This window comes from Lactuca virosa, chromosome 7 (assembly GCF_052849685.1).
Source record: "Lactuca virosa cultivar CGN04683 chromosome 7, Lactuca_virosa_CGN04683_v6, whole genome shotgun sequence".
NCBI lineage: Eukaryota > Viridiplantae > Streptophyta > Magnoliopsida > Asterales > Asteraceae > Lactuca > Lactuca virosa.
In genome coordinates this window covers 76,457,254-76,481,612 of record NC_136432.1, presented here as the reverse complement: position 1 = coordinate 76,481,612, position 24,359 = coordinate 76,457,254, and the positions used below count along the sequence as shown (strand labels likewise).

Genomic DNA, 24,359 nt, shown 5'->3' with positions numbered 1-24,359 from the left:
TGAAGGACCCGCGGCCCGCGTAAGGTAAATGAAGGAAAGCATGCGGCCTGCGTAGACGAAAAAAAATCCACCTCGTTCAGCACCCGCGGCCCGAGCAGCACCCGCGCCTGGATCAGAAGGTTTCGAGCACAATCCGAGCAGATAGACGCGGAGGTAGTCGGGTGGAATGACCCATTGTTCGGGGTCGGTTGGTTCGAAAGACCCTATATACTCGTGCGGAAGAATGAGGTATGGTTGATTGTCAAGAATCCACATGGGACCAACTACCGAATCCCGGATGAGTTGCATTCGGCGAAGTGCGTTGCCGTCAAGGCTAGATGGGCCGGGAGCCTTCTCAAATGGGAGAGTAGAGAGATGAAGTTGAAGCGGGGGCCGTGAAGCAATAAGGGTGATCAATCCCCCAATGAAAATGTCTCTTTTGTCCATTGTCGTTAGGTTATAACATTTGGTGAAGAAAAAAGAGGCAAAATCCGGCCGTGGGCCATTCTCACGAGTCATGCACCAAAGAAAGAATAATTCCGCCTTTGAGATTTGTCCCACTTCGGCGCGGGCAAAAATGGTGCATGTGAGTACTCGATGCGCTAGGCGCAAACATGGGTGAATTATGGATGACGCCTTTGAGGAAGACGATGAATATTGCGGCTCGTTTGTAATTTGCTGCCAAAAGTAATGCTCATTGAAGTTCCCAAGCCATGGTTGTTGTTGGTAATATAGGTTGTCCACGGGAGTGCCCATCAGGGCGTTTACGACCCGATGCGGTAGTGATCGTCTCTCGCCGAGCATTTTGATTGTGACGTTTTCGCTATCGTCTCCGGGATTGAATGTGGCGAGAAATTCCAAGGTAGGTTCAACATAGGTTGCTGCGCGGTTATAGAGGAATTGACCCCACCCGATGTTGTTAAACAAAGCTTGGACTCCGTCGAGCACCCCAAGACTATCAAAAGATTCCCTATGGAGGAATTTTGTTGACTTGACTTGACGTTTGTTGGAAACGAGAAAGTCATATGTCTTTCGGTCCTCACGATTCAACAAACGAAACGGGGGATCCTTGGATTTTCCTTTTGATCCACCTTTTGAGGAAGTAGCTCCCGTCCCCGTTTTGGCACGTTTAGACATTTACTCGGGACAAATTTTTATCAACAATAATCTTCAAATGTCACCAAATACCACACAATTCCAACAACTAATGCAAATAATCAAGATAAAGGAGTGAAAGTACCCAATTTTCTTAGACTCGGGATTAATGGTGGAAGCGGAATTAGAGCCACCAAAGAGATTCTCCAAGACACACTCCAAGCTTGTCTTTGTATATGATGCTTTAATTGCTAAATCAATCCCCACAAACGAGCTTCAAGATGACTTTTCAGCGACTATAGTGGCGGCACCCCGAATTGGTCAGAAATTCTTCGTGAGTTTTATTTTATTTTATTATTTTTTTTTTTTGGGAAAAGGTTGGAATGGTTAGAAAGCCTTGATTAGAGAAACAAAACCTTGTGCTCGGAATCTCCAATGGTGGCCGGAGTTGGCCGGAAAACGCGAAAGAAGGTGGTGGTGGGTGGTGGTGGCGCCCGGAATTCCGGCTACAGATCGGACCGGATTTTGGGTGGGGTTTGTAGAGGATGAAAAATGGTGAAGAATGGCGGTGGTTTCACGAGATTCCGACCGATAGAACTCCGGGAAAATTGATTTTTGTGGGAAGTGGGTTATGGAGTTCTTGAGCTTCTAGAGAGAAAATGGTGGAGTTTCTTAGGTTTAGAATGAAGAAGAAGAGTGTTGGAGGTGTTTTAATCTTTGGTCAAGAGAGGTCAAACCCGGTCAATGTTGGTCAACCCATTAAACCCCTTGGTCAACAAAAGTCAAAGCAGTCAACAGCTCAAAAACTCAGTCAAACGACCAAAGTCCAAGCTTTGTTTAACAACATCGGGTGGGGTCAATTCCTCTATAACCGCGCAGCAACCTATGTTGAACCTACCTTGGAATTTCTCGCCACATTCAATCCCGGAGACGATAGCGAAAACGTCACCTTCCAAATGCTCGGCGAGAGACGATCACTACCGCATCGGGTCGTGAACGCCCTGATGGGCACTCCCGTGGACAACCTATATTACCAACAACAACCATGGCCTGAGAACTTCAATGAGCATTACTTTTGGCAGCAAATTACAAACGAGCCGCAATATTCATCGTCTTCCTCAAAGGCCTCATCCATAATTCACCCATGTTTGCGCCTAGCGCATCGAGTACTCACATGCACCATTTTTGCCCGCGCCGAAGTGGGACAAATCTCAAAGGCGGAATTATTCTTTCTTTGGTGCATGACTCGTGAGAATGGCCCACGGCCGGATTTTGCCTCCTTTTTCTTCACCAAATGTTATAACCTAATGACAATGGACAAAGGAGACATTTTCATTGGGGGATTGATCACCCTTATTGCTTTACGGCCCCCGCTTCAACTTCATCTCTCTACTCTCCCATTTGAGAAGGCTCACGGCCCATCTAGCCTTGACGGCAACGCACTTCGCCGAATGCAACTCATCCGAGATTCGGTAGTTGGTCCCATGTGGATTCTTGACAATCAACCATACCTCATTCTTCCGCACGAGTATATAGGGTCTTTCGAACCAACCGACCCCGAACAATAGGTCATTCCACCCGACTACCCTCCTCCTGTGGATGATGAAGATGACCAATTTCAACCTCCACAGCATTTTGCCGAGCCTCAATTCCAGCCACAGCAGCAGGGGGGACACGAAGTCCCACAATATTTCCCCCTACGTTCTTTGAACAATTCGCCTCAATGTTCTCCACGGTGCAGCGCATCGACACCCAGACGCAGGAGAACACCAGAGCCATCCAAGATGTGGCAACCCGTGTCGATCGGCTGGAGCAGTCATTCCCACCTACTTCCCGCCAGGTCCAGGATATGTGGGACTACCACTATCGCCACGGGCATTTCCCGCCGCCCGACCCTCCAATTTAGGTCATTTCCGCCCTTTCCTTAAGCATTGAGGACAATGCTTGTTCTTAAGTTTGGGGTGGGGCATTTCCCTATGCTTTTACTTTTTCATGCATTTTTTTAGGTTGCATTTCATTTTAGTTTTAAGCTAATTTGCATTCATTTTTTTTTATTTATTTTTATAAAATTCCAAAAAGATTTTATTTTCTTCTTTTCTACTTTCTATTTTTGCATAACATTTACCTTAGAGCATTAACATTCATGCATTTTTTGTTGTCTGTTTATTCTCACCTCCTTGGATGCCATGGAACAGGTTCATAGTTATTGTATCATTATTGGTCCAGGATCTTGTTGATATCTCACCCATCGAATCGGGACCACCAGCTGCAGTTTAGGACTTCATACTTGGGATCAGATGTTGGAAGCTTAAAGGGGTAAGTGATCATGGCCAGGTAGTTTTCATGAAGAATTATGCATACAATACTAACAACTGTAGGATATACTATAGCAATGGATGTTCTTAGCCTTGCGGTCACTACCGCTGAGAGGATCACACTTGATCATGTTTGAACTGTTAGGATGAAGCATTGGTGCTTGTTCCCTAGTAGAATCCATATCCGGTCTCTTTACATCACCATATCTTTTTGCAATTTTCTTAGGATTTTAGAGAGTCTTTTAGTCCGCATATGGACATTTTCATTACTTTTGAAAAATTGCAAGTTTGAAAAGGAGCTTACATTACATCTTTATGCTCCACACATGGTCATTTTCACACTTAGACCATTCAGATTATATTACTACCCTTTCGGTTCCATTTACACACTTTTGGGAACCAAATTTTGAGTCAAAGGGTTTTCTTGTTAAAAATTTCGATTGTTAATACATTACCTTCAATGTGTTTAAAAAAAAAGAGAAAAAGAATAGCATGCGAATTTCCAGCTGCAACTATCTTAAATAGGTGACCGGTTCAATTATTGAACAAATTTTCCAACATTTTGGTCACCCGGCGTTTGATATTCATTTGTATAGGCTTGTTTTATTGTATATAGATCGAGTTGTTTCTTCGCAAATTGGTGATGTTAGGGAGACTGTCGAGTCAGATACTACAGGAGGTTTGGGCCAACACTAAGTGAACCGATTCCTACAACGGTGCCCGAACGATTAAACCCAATTACACATGAGAGTAGCCGAAAGACGTGAGATCAGAGTGTACACTTAAAAGAAGAGCTCCACACGAGCCCATCCAGCTGTTTTCTCCCTACTACAGATGTTCTTCATTGTATGCATGTTCCATTGGGCTGCGACTGCTCATCCCTCCTTACTCACCTAAAGGAGTTGTCCTAGCTGTGGTTTATGGTCCCATTGTCATCGGATGAAAAAGTTGTGAGATAGCAGCAAGATCAATTCTGACCATGTTGACTAACGTTGATCAGGTTCCGCGGTTCTATCCATTCTTTTTATTTTCCTTAGGATAGTTCATCCCGAGTTCATTTTAGTCTTGTCTTACTTGAGGAGAAGTAAGGTTTCACCTTGGGGTGATTTGATAGCTTCATTTTATTTACTTCTTTTTATAGTTTATTTTAGCATATTTCATTCGCATTTTAATTAATTTCCATGCATATTTTCCTTTTTGTTATTTTATGACCACGTTCGGGTACTTTCTAGTTTCGTGAGTATAAATGCAGATTTTAAGGAGACTAGCGGAGCAGGATCTTTTGGAAAGCGATTGGGCTTGAAGGGCAATGGGGATTTAGTGCTTGATGGCTATGGAGGATCGATGATCGGGAGTTTGTGGAAGCCTCGAGTGATTTGGAAAAGTCAAATTGGGCTCAAATTGAAGAGAACTTGAAGAAAAATGGGCTAGAAGTTGATTAGACTCGAACTGGGCCAATAGTCTAGCTGTGGGAGCCCAATACATGAAGGAGCCCAAAATACCCATCAATGTCACGCGGCCCGCGTAAGAAAGCCCGCGGCCCGCGTGAAATGAGCTGGATTGAATCCGGGTTTTGACTTGTTGACTCTATTATTGGATGCTTAGTGGGTATCTTTTGGTGGCTTTTTGAATCCGGAAAATGGTCTTTTTAGCTGGAAAGTGGGGATACTTTTCATGCCCATCCCTCAAATAATCATTCCTCTTACTATAAAAGAAAGGGAGGACAATGGAAGAGAACACACTTGACACTTGAACACTTACATACCTAGATACAAAAGGTGACACTCTAGAAGAAGGTTTGAAGATTGGTGTTTCTTTCTTCCATCTATCACTTTGAATAATGTTTGGTATTTCTAAACTCTTTTGCATTTCTTTTATCTTAGCCATGCTTGGCTAAGACTTTCATTTGGTTGGCTTTGATGTAATTGTTTGAATGTTTTGGTAATTTTGAAGAACACCATGAACTTTTGTTTAATGTTTATGATTATATTTTCTATGAAAATTTCCTTGATGTTTACATATCTTTAGTCATGAATATTGATATATGAATGTTATTTTTGTTGGTTAAATTCTTGGCTAAGTAATGGGTCTTCAATTTAACAAGCAACAATTAGTTTAAATGTTTGTTTTCATTTCATTTAGACTAAGAAAATATTTTCTCCATAGTGGTAATGAAAGCAATTGATTACTCTTTGGATTTGGTAACTCTTAAAACTTAATGCTAATTGATTTTCACAAAACTACATGCTTCATTAGTTTCGTGACTTTGATTTAGGAAATGTACTATGAGCTTTTCTAGTCATTTTAATACAAAAGAAGAGTTGAGGCAAGTTATGCTTATAAATTGCTATAGCCAAGTTAAATTATAAACACAAGTATTGCACCTTGGTATTCTCATGATTAATTAACCAAATGTTCAAGTAATGAAAGTCCAAAGTCAACCATCTTTCTCTTATTGATTTTACATCAAACTTTATTTTTATTGAAATTGTTTATTTAAATCTTAGTGTAATTCTAGTTCTCTTTTAAATATCTCAAATTATCAAAAATCCGCCAATTTTATTTCATTTTAGTTTCACAAGTGTTTGTACAACAAGATTATCATAGAGTCATAAAATTGAACCAATCTCCGTGGATACGATCCCTTTACCACTATACACTATTTTAGCGTGTAATATTTAGGGTATTTATTTTTGTTGGCCTCGACAACCACCACATCTGGTCCCGTTTCTGGTCATCTGTTTAGGGCTCACGATGTGAGAAAGGCTTCTCACGACATGAGGGCAGCCCTGTTGACTTTCCCTTGACTGAGTTAACTATGTTGAGTCGTGATAAGTTGGAATTTTATTGAGTGAGTTCTCACGACGTGACCAAAGCTGGTCACGACGTCAGATGTGGTTTTTAGGGTTTTGAGCCTTGTTGGGCCCTAGTTTTTTGTATGTGGGCCTTTTTGATGCATGGGCCCATTTGGAGATTTGGGTATCTTTTAGGAGTTTGGGCCTCCTTGGATTAGGTCCAAGATGGGTTTTCGGCCAATTAGGAAGTTGGGCCATAATGGGCTGTTGTTGCTATTGGTGGGCCTCAGATTTTGGGCCAAGTGACGAAAGGGTAAAATGGACTTTTACCCTAAGTGTTGAACAATCGGACTTGGATCTTAGCTATGGGTTGTGGACCAATTATTAATTTGGTATTATTTGTTGGTGCTAGGCGTGGGGGGTTTTCCAAATCGGCAGTCTGAGCTTTTATCTAAGATATTCGACAGTTTGAGATGAGTCTTCCTTTGAAGTAGCCGTGGGTCAAAGTCACCAAGGCCGGCCAACTATTATGATATTATGTGGTAGTAGTAGGGGTGAATAGACCCGGTGCCTGGTTGATATAGACCGAAGATGTAGGCCAGTACCCAAATATGTTTGGCAGTATCCGGTTGAAATAGACCGAAGGGGTAGGCCAACACCCAAATATGGTTGGCAGTGTCCGGCTGAAATAGACGGAAGGGGTAGGCCAATACCTAAATATGCTTGATAGTATCCGGTTGAAATAGACTGAGGGGGCAGGCCAGCACGAAGATATATTTGGCATTATGTTTGTATAGTATGTTTGATTCATATGTGGTATTTTGGGGAACTCACTAAGCTTCGTGCTTACGATTTTCAATTTTTATTTTAGATACTTTCAGTTTGAAAGGAAAGGGCCCAGCTTGATTGCAGCGCATCCACCCATGTTTCCACTCTATGATGATTTTGAGATTTTACTCTGATAACTGTTTTCTTATAAAGTACTTTTGAATATTTAGAAAAAGGATGTTGCATGTTGACTTTAACTATAATTAATGTTTTGGTAGAATAAAAAATGAAATGTTTATCTCAAAATTTTGGGATATTACATTTGGTTTGTTCATGACGAAGCTTTGCCTGAACCAATCATAGTGATGGTAGATCAGAAAGAAAAATGGAGTTAAAAAGAAGAAGGAACAAGTTCCAACTGATAATAGAAGAGGATCGGCGTGAAGATGATCGTGAGGAAGAGGGTAGGGTTGGATATGAATTAGTTTGATAGCATAGTGGACGAAATATTTTCCAATAATGAGATTATTGCATTCACATTGATTGAATACAATATAAAAGGGTCATATGGGTTGAAAAACGAATGGGCTAAATACATACAAAGGCTACTATACATATATAATATATATCACAGTAAGCATGAAGTAAGCATTTATTTATTTATATATTTATTTTTGTTAACGGAAAATATTACATACTCCTGCTAAACTACCCCTAATACCACCTATGTTCGGGACGGGATTTAAACCCTCAACCTCAAGAAAAAAGGGCAACACCTGGTACCGCAGACTAAAAAACCTTTGGTATGAAGTAAGCATCTAGTAAGCTACTTTTGTTCTTGCTTACATAGTTTCAATCCTTTTTTTTATTAGTTCCTAACATTTTCCCATGACAAACATTTCTTAAATGTTCTCTGTAATTGTCTGTCCTCTATCGTGCATGTAACTCTATACAAGCTTTAGACTTCTTTAAGTTTCTTAATACGCAAATATATACATATATTTTTCTGAAAACAGGGACATTAATTAAGTATATATATTTTTTGGAAACAGTACCTGTTTTCAAAACAGGGCTGATACAGTACCTGTTCACAATCATTCCGATATTTAATTATATATGCAAGCTATAACCCAGCAATCACTGTTTCTCCAACCTAAATACCTCAAATAACTATCATTTTACAAAGTTAAATGACTACATTCTTTTGTACCACTTTCCACCTATATTTATTCATCATTCTACTATCAGGCAAAAAGTGTTCATAAAAATGAAAATCTTTTTGCTTACAAAATACCTTGATAACCTCGTGCGGTACTAATAAAATCTAAGATGACAGGGAACTGCAGGTTCGCAAAAGAAGAGATTGGTTGGTATGCCAAGACCGTTATTGGAATAAGAATCCATGTGTTCCTTTGGCCAAACACAAGGTACAACGTTGCACCAAAAGCTACCATCATGGCTGTTGTTGAGATGAACAGGGTGGACAAACCAGCCTGTAACTTGAAAGGTAACTCTAGGAGAAAGTCTTTTTCAGAGAAAGGTGCAGTGAGAATCGACAAAAATATTAACATTGATGTAAAAGCTGCAGATAATGAAATGGCATCTGATATTGCAAATACTGTAAAGGTGATGTTGTTGGTAAAAATTGGTATCCCGGTGTCCTGATTGCTTCCTCCTGGCACTGTAATACCTGCCGCAAACATAATGGTGATGATTAATGCAGCTGTAATCGTGTACGACTTCGCAGTGGACTTCATCCATTTTTCTGCCTCAATCATCAACTCTTTGTGTTCTCTAGTAAATATTGTTTGTGGTGTTTCGTTCAAAGAGTTCTTTTGCGTGATGCTTAGAGGACAAATGAATCTTTTCACTAACTGCAAAGTTGTTACACATATTTGATAAATGGTTATGGTCGTTAACTATCAGGTATTCCAATTTTGAATAATCGAGATTCATACCTCAAACCATTGCAGTTCACGTTGTATTTGAAAAGCTGCCCCTGGGTTGGAAGGTGCCAATCTTGCAGCCAAGTGCAAGAGGTTATTCCCAGAAGAGTCTTTCATTGTCCGATATATGTTCCTATGTTCGTTCATTTGGCAAAGTAGGTTGTAAACCTTTCCTGAGCAATTTATTACAGCATACTGGATAATGTTGTGACCACCTTCGGTGGCACTCAAAATTGCATTAGGGAGCCAAAAGACAATAACTTCTACAAACTCATGTAAATCTTGTCTAGTGGCTTCAAGAATTGGATTCGTGTAATACTGATGGTAAGAGCTGGGGTGATTTTTCTCCCTAATCAACATAATTACATCCCGCAACAGTTTCATTGCATCTTTATGAATTCCAACCCTCTCTATAATGAATGGAGACACAGAAACATAGATCCAAATGAGCATCTAAATTTTAAAATAAAAAAAATTGAATTCTTTTTCCCTCTCTTCAATTTTTTTAATCCAATGAGTGTACTTGTGGTCATCTTACCTAACATCATAAAAATTTGGGGGAAAGGCACACGCACTGCATTACGCCATAGAAGGTTTGTTAGAATGATCGTTTAGTAACAGAATGTGCAATCAATGAACAACTTAATTAAGAGTTTAAGAAAAGATAAACTCATGACCTACCGCATCGGGTGATTATGAACCTGGAAACCCATGATGTACCTCCGCCATTAAAAGTTTTGCAGAATTTGTATACCTTCTCATGTAGATCATAGGACCCTTCAATATAAAAAGGGGTGTGTAGGAAGTTTGGTAGAGAAGCGTTATAAATAGTTTGACAGTGTAAAGGAACATATATGCAGAATGAAAATAAAAAAAAATAAAAAACAACAAACCTATATATTTTTTAAATTTGTTGAGTTTGGGGAAATTTTGAGCTATAGCCAATAGCACAGTATCAGAATGCAATGTTGTGTAATACTTCAACAGTTCTCTTGCAAAGCCTACATATATATATTCCAAAGTCAGCCGTAGTTATTATGTGGGTGGATTGTTTTTTTTTACTGAGAGTGCACACTTACGAAAATCTTTAGAGGAAATAACACTAACTAGAAGCTCATCACTAGTTGTGCCAGAAAACAGAGCATTCTTCTGTATATCGGTATTGACGTGTTGCAGCAGATGTTGGGCTGTCTCTGTATGCATATTAGAAAGAGCCAAGGCCAGTGGTGTCTGACCCTTGTTATCCTTGGCCAACAACAAATCTGGGTTTATTCCCACCAAGATGTCGGCAGCTTTAGTGTTGCCAATAATGGCAGCGACATGAAGCAGCGTGCTTCCATCTGAATTTCTCACATCCAATAGTTGTGTCTTCTGCGGTATTCTTTCCAACAATTTCTCAAAGAATTTCCCGTCCTTGGAAGTGCCGACTGCTACATGGAGCGTGGTGTTGCCATTATTCGTGATTTTGTCCATCACTGTAACCCTTTCCTGCCTCAATATGTCTTCGATCTCATTCCAATATCCTTTTTGAGTATAACCGTACAATCTCTCGAGATCCTTTGCTCTGTCTTGATCTTGAAGTGTATCTATATTAGTTATGAATGTAAAAAACTCAGAATATAGAAAAATATCTGATGTGATTTAGTCTAATCTAAACATTATTACGGATTTTAATGGAGGATGATAAAAAAAAGCTTGTTTTTATCTATGCTTTTATCCGTTTTGTATACTTTGTATCTTGTTTGAACAAGTGCTTGGTCGACTCAACTTTTTTGTGACTATATAGTAAAAGTTATACATATTTTAATGTATAAGTAGTGGGTATGCTTTAGTTTATCTAACTAACCCAAATAAACCGATACATTAGCAAACAAGAGATAGACTTTACCTTCACCAAAAGGAGGAAGTTGTGGAAGAACAGCAACACCGTACATAGTCTGCAGTTCATCCCAAACATTTTTTGCACTGAAATCTTCTTGATAGAGTTTTCCTGTGAGACGTTCCAGAACATACCCAAGTGTTTCTTTAGAGAGGGAACCAAGAATCCAACCCTTCACAAGGGCATCAGATCTTCTCCACAGCTTGTGATGAGTCTGATAGTCAACCACTTTCTCTTTCCCAGAAACACTACTACTACTACTACTGGCTTCATAAGGGCTTACGAGTGTTCCATCAATGAAACCAAGCATATCATGACTCTCTAACAGACATAGCATCTGTGTTTTCCAAATACCATACTCATCCCTATCACTCAGCTTCAAGGTAAGAAAATTGGGGGCACAAACATGGGATGGGTATGGGTATGGGTATATGTATGGGTTTTCTTCGCTGACTTCCAGTGTGACGTGTGGATTAGAGCTATAGCTTGAGTGTTCCATCTTTATATGATTTCTTTTTCAGTTTTTCTGCTTCCATCTCCTACATATTTAAATAGAAACATGGAGTGGATTTGTGGTGCCCACAAAAACCACTTTAGGATTGAATCCTCTCCAAGTAATTTCCCTCAAATATTAAAGTTTCAAGCCAAGAATATTATAATATCAGAAGTTATTTACTAAACGATTTTACAATTAAACTTATTTATCAAAATATAATGCAAGTACCGTGAGGGTTATATATTTATTACGAAAGAAAAATAAAGAACAAGTGAAACCCATCTTTGCATATGCTTCCATTCCACAATCAGTGTGTCTACTTAGTCCTTCATACATTCATAGGCAAAGGGAATCATAACAAAACCTCTTTCTGGGATAATTAAGTAGCATATTTTATTGTTTGGTTGACTCGAGTTCTACTGTGGAGTACATAAGTGGTAGTATAGGTGCAGATAAAAGATCAGTCTTTGTATAAACATGTTAATTGATTGTTAAAAAAACAGACTATTTCAGTCGGTTGTAGTTCTTTTATTGACTGTTTAAATGTACAAAATTAGACACTAGATTAACCCAAAATAACTAGTTCATTTCAGATATAATAAAATTTAGATACATGCTTTCATCTACTACAAAGAAATTACGATCCAATGTAATATTCAGTTATTAGTTATAGATTTAAAATATCATTTGTTGGCATCTGTGTAAGTAACTGTGCATTTTTATGCCATTTCGACTCCCTTTCAGCATGTTGCACCAGGCTGGACAATCTTCACAATACATACTCATACATTAAACTATATATAAAAACTGTTTCAGCAGAAAATTTTTGGGATGAAACTGTAGTGCCAATATATGTTTTAAGTTTGTAAAATAAGGTTTATAATAAGAGAAAGCATTAAATCCTTGTATTTAGTTTCATCACTAATTCACTATCCCTCCATTGACAATAAGTCCTTATGTGTTTGCTTTTATAATTAAAAATTAACACTAATTGTACATGGAGTACCACTAAAGTCTCATTTATACCGACCTGAAATCATTTTTTTTCACTGTGAATAAACATTAGTCTCTTGTAGATACAATATCTGTATATAATTGCTGCTGGTGTAAATACTAAATCTAACTTTTTTTTTCTTTCTATGTTTTTTTGTTTCTGTCAATATTTCCTACCATCTTCTTTCATATCTTAAATAGAAAGATGTAGCTGATTTGTGGTGCCCACCAAATCCACTTAAAGATTGCATCTTCCCCAAGTAATCCTTGCATCTGTTCTAAAAGAAGTAATCCACACATATAATAAAAGTTTCAAGCAAATAATATTAATTAAAAATGTTATTTGTCAAATGAACTCACTATGAAATTTATTTATCGAAGTGCAATATAAGTACACCCTAAGCCTCATTTAAAAAAAGTTATTTAGCATCTTCCTCTATCCATGAGCTTGCCAATAAGTTTTCTTATATGGCAAGATTTATTTAATAATTCTCTCTTCTCGTGTCCAATGTCCTTAGATGCTACCTTTATTTGTTGATATTGATGAGAATGAGATCAGTGAATATCAATATCAGGACAAATTTTGGGGAGACATAGATGAGAAAGGAGTAGAAGGTTGCCAGAGCTGAGAGGGAGAGAAAGGGTAGGGAAGTGGTTGTTGGAGTGAGAGGGGTAGGAGATGGAGACCCATTTCCACTTGAAGAAGATATTGTTGTTAAAATGAAGATGGGATGAGCTGTGTTTCATCGTGAGTGAGACTAAAAATTAACAAATTCTCATTTCGCTTGGTCAAATTAAAATGTCCATTTTCTTTTTTTCCATGTTCTATCCATGTCAAACACTATAAAAAAATTATTGTTTAGTTTTGTCCCACTGATGGTTTAGAAATATTTAGTTTAAAATTAGGCAATTGATGAATAGAATGCATAGATATAAAACATGTAACTATAAATTAAGGAGTTACATTTCTAAAGGAAATTAAAATTGTTTGCTATTTTAGGAATAAACTAATTTTTGAGAAGTTATTATTTCATGCCAAATTTAGGGATAACTATATCGTTTTAGAAGATTTATCAAAATAAGAAGGGTGTAATTTTTTTTAAAGTGTGTTTTTCTTAATAGAATGGACTGTTATTAAAAATTACCAACCATGTATGTGTTATAGCAACCCAAAAGTTGGTGCAATAAAACACCAAAATCCTGATTTTTAAGCATCAAAACCTTACTCATTTTCTTTATAAAGGAAATTAAAGTTGTTTGCTTCTTATTTATCAAAATAAGAAGGATGTAAAAAAATTGTACAAAGATTGCATCCTCCCAAAGTAATCCTGACATCAGTTCTAAAAGAAGTAATCCAACAATGATCCATTTATAATAAAAGTCTCAAGCAAGGAATATTAATTAAAAAAGTTATTTAGCAAATGATTTTTCTATGGAATTTACTTATCAAAGTACACTACACTATAAGTACACCGTGAGCCTCATTTTATTATTACAAAACGTAACATGCTAAAATTATCTAATTTCTGTAACATGTAACCTAGCATATTAACTTGATAGTTACTGGCATTAACGGTGGTTCCTAAAAGCACAAAGCAAGCAACATTCAAGCATCGAGTTCTAACCAGTGCACTACCTAATCATGCCAATCTATCATATCATCTATAATTTATACTAGCATGCAGAGGCTCATACAGTAGGCATACAAAGCCATCTCTCCTAGCATTCCATCATAGAATTCTGAGCAGATCCTTAGCCATGCTCTAGCATACTATACACATATACACATACCGAAACGGATAAACATGTATCGGTATTCTGGGAAATACATACTTGAGCTCGGCCGATTGCACGCATCACACCTCTTCTTTTATAAAAAAAACTTTTGGAAAATCTTTTCTTTTTTACCAATTCCTCAGTTTGAGCTCAGACACACCCAAGAGTGTACCTGAATCCCTCAAACCAAGCCTCTCATACCAACTTGTAACGTCCCAAAAATACTTAGTAAATTTTTTTATTTTTAAGTCAACCAAAACCATCAATAATTCATTTCAAAAACCAATCAAGTTTGACAATGTAGAAAATAGTTATCAGAATACAAATCAAAATCATAGAATACAGAACACTGGTGGATGTTGTGCGATCATGTCAGACCCTTTCCCTTTGAACCAGAGGTACCTGAAACCATAATCATAAACTCTAAGCACAAAGCTTAGTGAGTTTCCTGAAAATACCACATACCATACATACATCGGGCCCGGCCTGACATCCATTGGGCCCCGGCCGGTACAGATCTGTTAATAACATGTGATAGGCCCCGCCCAACACATATAGTGGGCCCCGCCCAAACATACAAACAAATACATGCAAGAGTCACAAAGACAACTAGCATACTATAAACATAATCCAATGGGCTGGCATTGGCGCCTTCAACCCGCAAATACTATGAGGAGACTTACCTCAATCAGAAGATAACTGAATCACACATGCATTGCTGCTACAAGGTCTCCTCACACTAAACATATCCAAAAACCGCCCTAATTAATAATATGGGTAATAATCCCATAATCAAGGTCCAAATCATATTCTCTCTCACTAAGGGTAAAAGTTCATTCTACCCTTTCCAAACTAGACCTGACTAAAAATGGACCAAGTGCACTTCTGAGAGTACGTCATGTGTATCCCATCATTACGCCCTACAAATTGAGTTACCACTAAAAAGGAAACGGCGCAAAACCCATGTGTAACCCCACTGATGTCAAATTCCACTTTTATGCTCTTAATACCTAACGACCAAATGTCCAACTTACAGATTTTAATCTTGGGAAGGTCTTGACTGATAAAGTTGTCAACTTTAAGCTTTTTCATGGTTTATAGAGCCCAAAACCAAACCCTAGGTTCATAACACTCTTTAATAACCTCAAACTCTTGTATGAGTGAGAAATAGCAACAAAGACTTCATTTTTATGACACAAGATCCTCAGAAACAACATCAAGTGACAAACTTCAACTCTGGAGTAGCTTTTACTCACAAGAACCAAAACCATGGGACCAAAATCTTGCAAATCAAGGCTCTAACCTAGATCTAATCATAGAACCATAAAGGTGAGAACTTTATACCTCCAGAAGCTTGCAAAGGTGATGAAAGTTCTAGATCTTCAAGCTCCAAGTCCACCAATCCTCAATGATGTACTTCTACTTCTTCCACAATGCTGCAAGAACATTCTAAAGGTCCAAAACAAGATCTCAAGGATTAGGTTTTCGAAATGACAAAAAGAGGGAGTGGAGGCTGATGATAAAGGAGGCCTTAAGGGTCATAAGGCCTTTAAATAGGGTCTTAACCCTAAAAAAATAGGGTTTGAGCTCAACAGATATACACCCTGCGTACTGCATGCAATGCCCACACCCAAGCCTCTTAGCTACACCTTGAGTAGATGCAAGCTACGCCCCGTGTAAGGACCGAAATTGCAAAATAATTAATACACCAAGCTAAAAATGAAAATACCTCGGAACACAAGTGTTACAAGATGTTTCAGTGTCATAATTAGGATCATTCTCGTCATACTCAGTTTCACCCTCAGACAAATCATTTACAATACCCGTTGGTGGATTAACTTCAATTTCATTCTCGCCCTCAACATCATAAGTAGGATCATTTTCAACATATTGGTAGAACTCGATTTCAATTGTAAAATTAGATGAAGAGTTATTATGAACAACGTCCAAATTTTCATGTAAGCCATTCTCAAGACTTTGGACAGATCCATTGTAAATGTTTTCGACACGGGCATCGTTCAAAGGTAGATCCCAAATATAGATTGACACTGGTGAAATTATTTTCATATATAACCCCCATTGATGTATCGAACCACTTGCAACGAAATAGTACATTTAAAAAACCACATTGATAATACAACTCGATAATCTTTTTTAATTGACCATAATAAATCTCTTTATTTACTTCCACCACTAAAACCTCAGAGTTTTATGTTGTGTGTTGGGCGTCACGACCAACTACCATAAACTTATCACCAATTACTATGCAAGAAGAGTAAGTAGAGGCATTTAACCACTCATCCATTGAAAGAGCATACAACTCTTTGTCAAATCTGGAGAATTTTTTGTTTGCATCCAAAAGACCTACCAAATATAGATTAACATGTGTTATATAATCTTTATTTGTTATTGATCAAACATACATGTGTGTTATACTACCATCTTGAGAAACCAATCTGGAAATTTGGTTTTTATAATGGGGTTGTGTTGACTTGAATTCGCTACATTAATGACAGAAAGATATAGATTTAGTAAGGGGAAAAAACATTTAAAAAATTAATGAAAAGATCAAGATGGGAACACTTACTTCATATAATGTTTGATTTCTCCACATGTATCTATTTCTTCACACGTATCGATTGAATTTAGTAAAAGCCATTCGATGTAAAGTTTTTTCGTAGGAGAAATATGTTTGATTTGTTTTGCGCTAGTCAGTCGACATTTAGACTCAAACACCCAAAACTTTGTTTTCCAACAATGACATTCGCGTTTCTTTCAGGGCGATTGAATTTAGTGTCAATTTCTTGAAGGTACATTGAACAGAATGTTAAAGCTTCTTCGACAACATAACCTTCAGTTGTAGAACCTTCTAGCCTCGCCCTATTCATGTAATAGTTTTTTAGTTTTTTCATAGACCTTTCAAACGGATACATCTACCTCATATATATTGGGCCTACGCAAAGCGTTTCATTAGGTAAATGCAAAAGAAATTAACCATAATATCAAATAAAGCTGGAGGATAGATCAATTCTAACTTGCACAAGATGGAAATAACGTCAGCCTTCGCTTTCCTCATATCCTCCACCTTTAGTATTCTGGAGCGAACTTGCTTAAAAACGTACAAAACTCTACTAATTGTGTGTAAGTATTTTTGGCCAAAAACCCTATAAATCCAATCGGTATCAAACATCACATAGGAATATGATAGTCATTAGCTTTCAGGCCAGTAATGTTTGTATTGTCATTTGTCATGTTTTTGCCAATGTTAGATCCAAATCCATCCTGAAATTTCACATCTTTTATAAACTAACAAAATAGTTTCGATCAGAGGGAGTGAAATGAGTACTTTGCATGGGGTTTACGGAACTTGTCACCCTTCTTTCATAACCATTGCGTTTTCCAAATTTTTAGTATCCTTTCTAAGTCGTCTCGTTCATTTTATGTGTCTTTAGACTTTTTGTTCATTAGAAGTACCCAAGAAACTCTTGCCCATATTCTTCTCGACATTCATAAAATCTATGTTGTGTTTTCAGTTGTAGAGAAGACCAATAGTCGAGTTCGAAGAATATGCTTCGTTTGGATTCAGCTCGAACCTCTATCGTAATACCTCCGAATGCAGGAAGTTTTCCCGGTAGACGACTCAATATACAATCATGTTGACGTTGTTTATCTTATTCACTAAAATGTTTTGGAGCAGTGCTTGTTTTATGTTGCCCGTTAAAGTCCAAACTCTTTCTCCATGGATGGTTTTCATCAAGGAAGCGACGATGCCCGACATATACGACTTTGTTTCATACACGAAATGAAAAAGTGTCTTTGTTGCACGTTGGGCATGCTTTGTATCCTTGTCTGCTCCAACCTGATAGACTGCTGCGAGCGGGAAAATCATTTATTGTACATAACAACATCTCTTTCATTGTGAAGATTGTGTTTGTTACTGCGTTTTTAGTCCGTACTCCTATATACCATAAACTCTTAAGCTCTTCCACCAACGGCCTAAGGAAGACATCATGTCCTTACTGGGTGATTTAGGAACAGGAATCAACAAGATCAACATAAATGACGACTCTTGCATACATAGACATGGTGGCAGATTGTATGTGGTGAGTACAACCGGCCATGTGATAAGTCGTACTCATGTTACCTAATCGATTAAACCCGTCAGATGCAAGCCCTAGGTGAACGTTTCTAGGTTCGTTTGTGAAGTTAGGGTACTTATTATCAAAATCTTTCCATGAAAATCCATCAATGGTATAATGCATCAAACCATCTTTGGACCACCCGATATTATGCCAAATCATATTTTTAGCTATGTATCCGGAAAAGTACAAACAACGTAGTCTAGGAGTCAAGGGAAAGTATCGTAACACCTTATGAGCAAGTTTCTTGCCCTTTGTGTTTTTATCGACCCACCAACTTTCATAACAAACATGACAATTCTACAACACCTAATGTTCTTTCCAAAAGAGAGATGTAACATCTCGATGATGAGGTACTTCTAATTTTGGACTCTATATAATTTTATTATATTACATTTTTGGTTCCTAAGTTAAGAAAGAGTGGAAAAAGGTCCCATAGTGGCATTTTGGTAAAAGATTGGGAACTGGATGAGTATGTTGTGCATACCTGTGTACATTAAGCGTACTAAGGGGCGCCATAGTACACTAGGCGTACACTTCGTATGCAGGGCGTACGTGGAATGCATGCAAACCCTAATTTTAGGGCTTTAGCTCATATTTATGCAACCTTATGGACTCATATCCTCTTCTTATCCAGCCTACTTCTATGATTTCAACCTTCAAGCAACTCTAGATCAAGAGAGAGCAAATTTTGAGCCTTTAAGAGAGTTTTGGAGTGGTTTTGAAGTGAGAAGAAGGTGGTGACAAGATCTTGGAGTTGAGAGGACTTTGGATCTGGGATTTCTTCTTGGTTTGCAACATCTTGAAGGTATAAAGCTTGCATCTTTACCACTCCATCTTGTAGATCTAGGTTTTGCTCTTTTAAGTCACTTTTTGGTCCCAAAATGATGATTCATCAACATAGCATGTTCTTGACCCATTAAGCTGTCTTTTAGACCGTTGGGATGGTCTTGAGTCATAAAACGGATTCCTAGTGGTTGGTTTTGCTCCATGCATCGTTTAGAAGGTCTTAATGGATTAAGAAGTTGACTTAAGAACTTAATGGAAATTTAAAGTTATAAATTTGGAAACTTTATGACTCCTGAGGGTATTTTAGCCATGGATCTGAAAAATGGACGTGAGTGCTTAAGAGATTAAGAACTTAATAAGAGTTTTGGACTGCTAGGAGTACGCCCCGCATACCTGGAGTACGCCCTGCGTATGTGGTTAACCACCCCGATGGTGGTCAACATGCAAGTACGCCCAGCATACCAAGGGAGTACGCCCCACGTACTCACTCTGTGATGACTCGACTGAGTTGACTCGATTGGGTTGACTCGGCTGGGTTGACTCAGTTGGTTTAACCAGTTTGACTTTGACCAAGTTTGACTTAAGGGTATTTTGGGAATTTTGGGATTTTGATTGAGATTGGTCATTTGGTTGGAATAGGTGATGGTTAGAGCTGAGATTCGGAATCGAGACCTCCTCAACTTTTTGATGGGTTTTAGGTAAAACAAATAAACTAGAAAACAATTCCTAAGTTCACATGCAACCTACTTTGGATCTATGTTTTAACTATTGAACATACAACTTTGAATTGAAAAATAAGAACCCTAGAGGAGAGAGGCTAATTTCAAAATTAACAAACTAGGGTTTAGGGTTTACATACCTTTCAATTGTTATAGCAAACAATTGATAATCCTCTTGATCTTGATCTTGATCTTCTTGGAAGCTTAGCACCATAAATGTAATGCCTCTAATGGAATCACACCCAATGACTAGCAAGAAGGAAAGTAGAAGAAGAGAGAGGGGAGGGAGTATGCAATTTCGGCCAAGGTATTCTTCCAAAGAATGAGTACCCTAAAATGTGAGCCAGGAGGCTCCTTAAATAGTTGAGGGAACTAGGGTTTAGGGAAAACCCTAGTTATCCTTTGCTTAGGGCCTAAGCAAGACCCAATGCCTTATCTTGGACCCCTTGGACGAATTCTCTAGGGTTTCCCCTAGGGTTTTCGTCCACCCCCTTCCAAGGGAGTTCTGGATCCTTCCATTCAACTATCAGTTAATTGCAAACTAGTCCCTGCACTTTATAATTAATTCTTTTAACCCCAAAATCAATTCTGATTAATTTCTGGCTAACAATTAATTAAACATAATGATTTCTAATTAATATATTAATCCATTAACATATTAATAAATCATTTATATATATATTAATTTATTAATCTTATAAATTAATATCTCTCCTTTCATAATTTCCTTGTCCAGTTGCTAGGTTGAGGGCAACCCAAAAGGACTGTGCTACTATCAATTCAAGTACATACCAATTATAGTTATGGGCTTAGACACCTAATCCAACACTTTTGTCCATTTTGAGAGGTGAGTTTTCCTCATTGTACTAACGGGTCGAAGGCACCAAGGCCTGTCCATTGGATTAGATATCTTGCTATGTGATAGTATCTTATCGTACTGTGGTGATCTGTTAGATCGGTATCCTGGTATATAGGATGATGTTATGTTGAGTGATCTGTAAGATCTGGCTAATTGTTTGTTGACTGGTTATGTGTATGTTTATCTGTTATGTATATGTCGACATGTTGTGTGTGGTTGGGTTGAGGTGGACCAGTGTAGACTAAAGGCCAAGAGACCCAGGGCATATCATATCGACTGCAGGCCTGAGAGGCGTACCAGTCAGGCCGAAGGCCCAGAGAACAGTCCAGATAAGTTGAAGGCCCGGTGAGGCATTCCGGTCATGCTAAAGGTTCTGTGAGCATTCCAGATAGTCTGTAGGTTAGTACGGCGTTCCAGTCAGGCTGAAGGCTATGTATACATGTTGATTGTTATTATGTTTATGTGGTGGTACTTGGGATAACTCGGTAAGCGTTGGCTTACAGTTTTGGGTTATGTTTCAGGTACTTCGGATGACCACAAAAAGGTAAAGGCGTGACCGTGCACATCCTCTTGTTTATGACTTATGATTTTGGGAGACTCTGATGTTGGAAAATGTTTTGAAAACTATTTTGTAAACATTTTATGAATTTAGATTGAATTTTAAAGTTTAAATTTATTGTGATTTTTATGGATGTTACAAGTTGGTATCAGAGCCTTGGTTTGAGTGAATTGGAGAAACACTCGTGTGAATCTAGTCTCAAACTAAGGAAAAATGTTTTAAAAACTATTTTCAAAGTGTTTTTGAAAATAATCAAGCGATGTGTACGATCAGCCAAAGTGTTAGAACAAAGTTCTAATAGGATCGATAGATTCTAAGCAGATAAACAATTAAAGACGTAATGAAGAACACAGGAATGGTTTAACTGATGTCGAATGATTAAACTTTAACACCTCAGAAGAGCTCGATTAAGAACTTCGACTGTAGAGGTGTTTAGGGTTACAAAGCAATAATCACTATAATCACATTAGTTTCTAAGGCATACATGTATGCACTATTTATAGCTAAACCCTATAATAATCACGGATGGACAGGCCCAATCCGGGTATACAAAACTAAGCCCATGACGCAACATAACAATACCCAACAATCTCCCCCTTTGCGTCAATGGAGCCGAAATCTCAGTTCGGTTGAGTTATAGAAGACTTCTTGATGGTCTTGAACACCTTCGGTATGATGGCCAAAAGAGTATGACGAAACGTGATATACCACTGAAACATGTCCGTGAAGTTCTTCTTATCTGCCTCAGAGTTCTGCTTGCACCGATGGATGATACTAATAATATGCTCTAAGCAGTCTGTTGAGAACAGATGTTTGTCAACAAGAGCGAAAAGAAAACGATTGGCTTTGTCTCTTGTGAACATTACTGTAAGATGTGTAGAATCAATTTGCCCATCTTCATTTTATTCACATCTCCAGGTTTTGCTGTTGGCTTTACTGTGGGTTTCTTATTCATAACTTTAGCTATCTCCTGATCCATTGCAGCTACTTCATGGATATAGGAGGCCAACATCCTCTTCAAATGATCCAGGATCGGCTCATATTCTTTCGGATTGGTGAGCAGAATGTTAAACAACAAGATCCAATCATGAGCATTCAAATTTGGAAGATCTGCCAGGGATATAACCGAAACCGAGTTTCCTGAACCTCGGGTTATTTTGAAACTGACATTGATAAACTTCCCGGCAGATGAAGGTTTCAGCACCTTGACAGTAATAATCTTCTGTGCACTCCATGTCAGGTACTGAGGCTGACCGAACTTCAAATAAAAATCGATAAGTTCGCGATCAACTTTAGGATGAGGGAAAGGAACCTGAACAGTCGAATCAAAGCAATGAAATGTAAATGCCTTTCGTGTTATAGGCATGTCGAACTGCAATTCCCTTGAATTTTCACAATCAAAAGAAGCGACAGGTTCCAGCCAGTATACGCTTGGAAACTCTATTGCCTCTTTGATGAGCGTTTCTCTTGTCCAAAGAGGAAACAATGCCTTTTTGTAGTTTAAGGCATCTTGTTCTTTGACGAGCGGTCGTTGTCGCGTCAAAAATAAACCTTATTTCCACTAATCTAGCGAGTGGTAAGTAAGGGTCGGATCCAGAGGAGCTTATGGTTAATAGTTTAGTTACTATTTTGATTTAACGATAAAGAAATAATGATTAATTTGAGATTTATAAATATGATGACAAACAAAAAATATATGATTTTAATTCAATTAAAAAAAATGATCGCTTCCGGTTTCAGAATTAATAATTATATGAATTAGAAATGAGTGTTATTAATTTTTCATAGTCGATTCAATTAAAGTCTAAGTCCAAAATAGAAAATAAGTGTAACCGCACCCTCCGTCCTACACACCGCTATTGGATGATTTGGCACGGTGGGGAGATCACTTAAAATTATTTTAAACTTGGAATAATTAATTGATAAATGAATAAAATAAGTGTAACGATTTTATAATGTTAAAAACATAAACAAAATCCACAAATAATATTCAACAAATTCAAATGTTCACACCCAAAAATAATACAATAAGTAAGAATTAAAACCTACTCCCGGTTGCGATCACGAGAGGATTTAGCCGCGCATTGTAGACTTATACAAACTCATATTTGTATTCTTGAATTCTTGATGTCTTGATCTTGAATCTTGAAAAGTCTTGAATCTTTGATGGCTTGAATTCTTGGAAAAAGAAAAGAATTTGGAAGACTAAAATGCTTCCAAAAAAATATAGAAATTTCCTAAAGAAGGTGGTGGTATGAAAGTAGGTTGGTATAAGAGGTATAAGAGGGTGTGTAAGAATGTAAGAGGTGTCTTAGAGGTAAGAGGTGTCTTAGAGGTAAGAGGTGTGTTTGAAATGGTGATTTTGAGGTGGTATTTATAGTGAATTTTTGGAAAATTAAATATCAAAAAGAATGAAATAAAGCTAGGAATATTAAGCTTTTAGATTGGACCTAAGATCCAATCTAAATCTTATGAAAAAGAATTCAAAAGAATTAAAAAGATGGAATTATTTGGTTTTTGTTGGAAAGAATTTGAGTTTAAAATAGGAAAAGTGGTGAAAAAGTGGTTAAAATTGGTTGGAAAGTGTTTAAAAGATAGGAAAACCCGTAGGTTCAGCACATGGCACAATCACTTGGAGCTGGCATCAAAACGGCGTCGTTTAGGGCCATTTTTCGCGGGTCCAGATCGGGTCCGAGTTGGGTCGAGACGCGGATCTTCTGTGAGTAGAAACGGGGCGGCAATGGGGCGGGTCGGAGCCGGATCAAAGCGGATATGGATCGGACGACGTCATTGATGACGTCACGTGCGGATAAAAGCGCGGATCCAACCCGGGTCGGAGCCGGGTTTCACTGTGAGAGCATCTGGATTGCGGGGCGGTCTCCGGATCGGGCTCGGATCTCCGGATCTGGGTCGCGAGCTTTTGGGTTTCTGGGTTTGGGCTCCGGGTTTGGGCTCATTCCAAAAATTTTCCTTTTATATTTTTTTTTTCTTTTTGTGAATTAAATTAAATTAAATTAATTTAATTAATATAATTTTTTTAGAAATTAAATAATTAATTCCCAATAATCTATTTTAATTAAACCTCATTAATTAATTTAAATTCTTTTTATTTTTATTTTAAAAAAACATGATTTTTATATATTATTTTTATTTTGATTTTATTAAAAATACATTTAATTAAATTAAATTATTTAGAAAATAATAAAATTATTATTTCCTAAATAAATCATTTTAATTAAATTATAATTATTT

General features: G+C 37.7%; 1 protein-coding gene across 1 annotated transcript; it reads right to left on the bottom strand.

Annotated features, from left to right (window-relative positions):
- Positions 1-8,088: 8,088 nt before the first annotated feature.
- Positions 8,089-11,279, bottom strand: LOC145125574 (uncharacterized). The gene is made up of 7 exons (XM_079061017.1): positions 10,787-11,279; positions 9,978-10,484; positions 9,792-9,899; positions 9,580-9,675; positions 9,437-9,472; positions 8,911-9,308; positions 8,089-8,826 (listed from the first exon to the last, which is right to left on the bottom strand). The coding sequence occupies exons 1-7, from the start codon at positions 11,274-11,276 to the stop codon at positions 8,236-8,238; spliced, it is 2,226 nt and encodes a 741-aa protein (XP_078917143.1). The 5' UTR covers positions 11,277-11,279; the 3' UTR covers positions 8,089-8,235.
- Between the last annotated feature and the right edge of the window lie 13,080 nt (positions 11,280-24,359).

Coding starts and splice junctions, on each gene's coding strand:
- LOC145125574 (XM_079061017.1), bottom strand. CDS start 11,276: ATGGAACACTCAAGCTATAGCTCTAATCCACACGTCACACTGGAAGTC. Junction 9,676..9,791: donor CAAATTTAAAAAATATATAG/GTTTGTTGTTTT, acceptor TTTATATTGAAG/GGTCCTATGATCTACATGAG. Junction 9,473..9,579: donor GTTCATAATCACCCGATGCG/GTAGGTCATGAG, acceptor GGCGTAATGCAG/TGCGTGTGCCTTTCCCCCAA.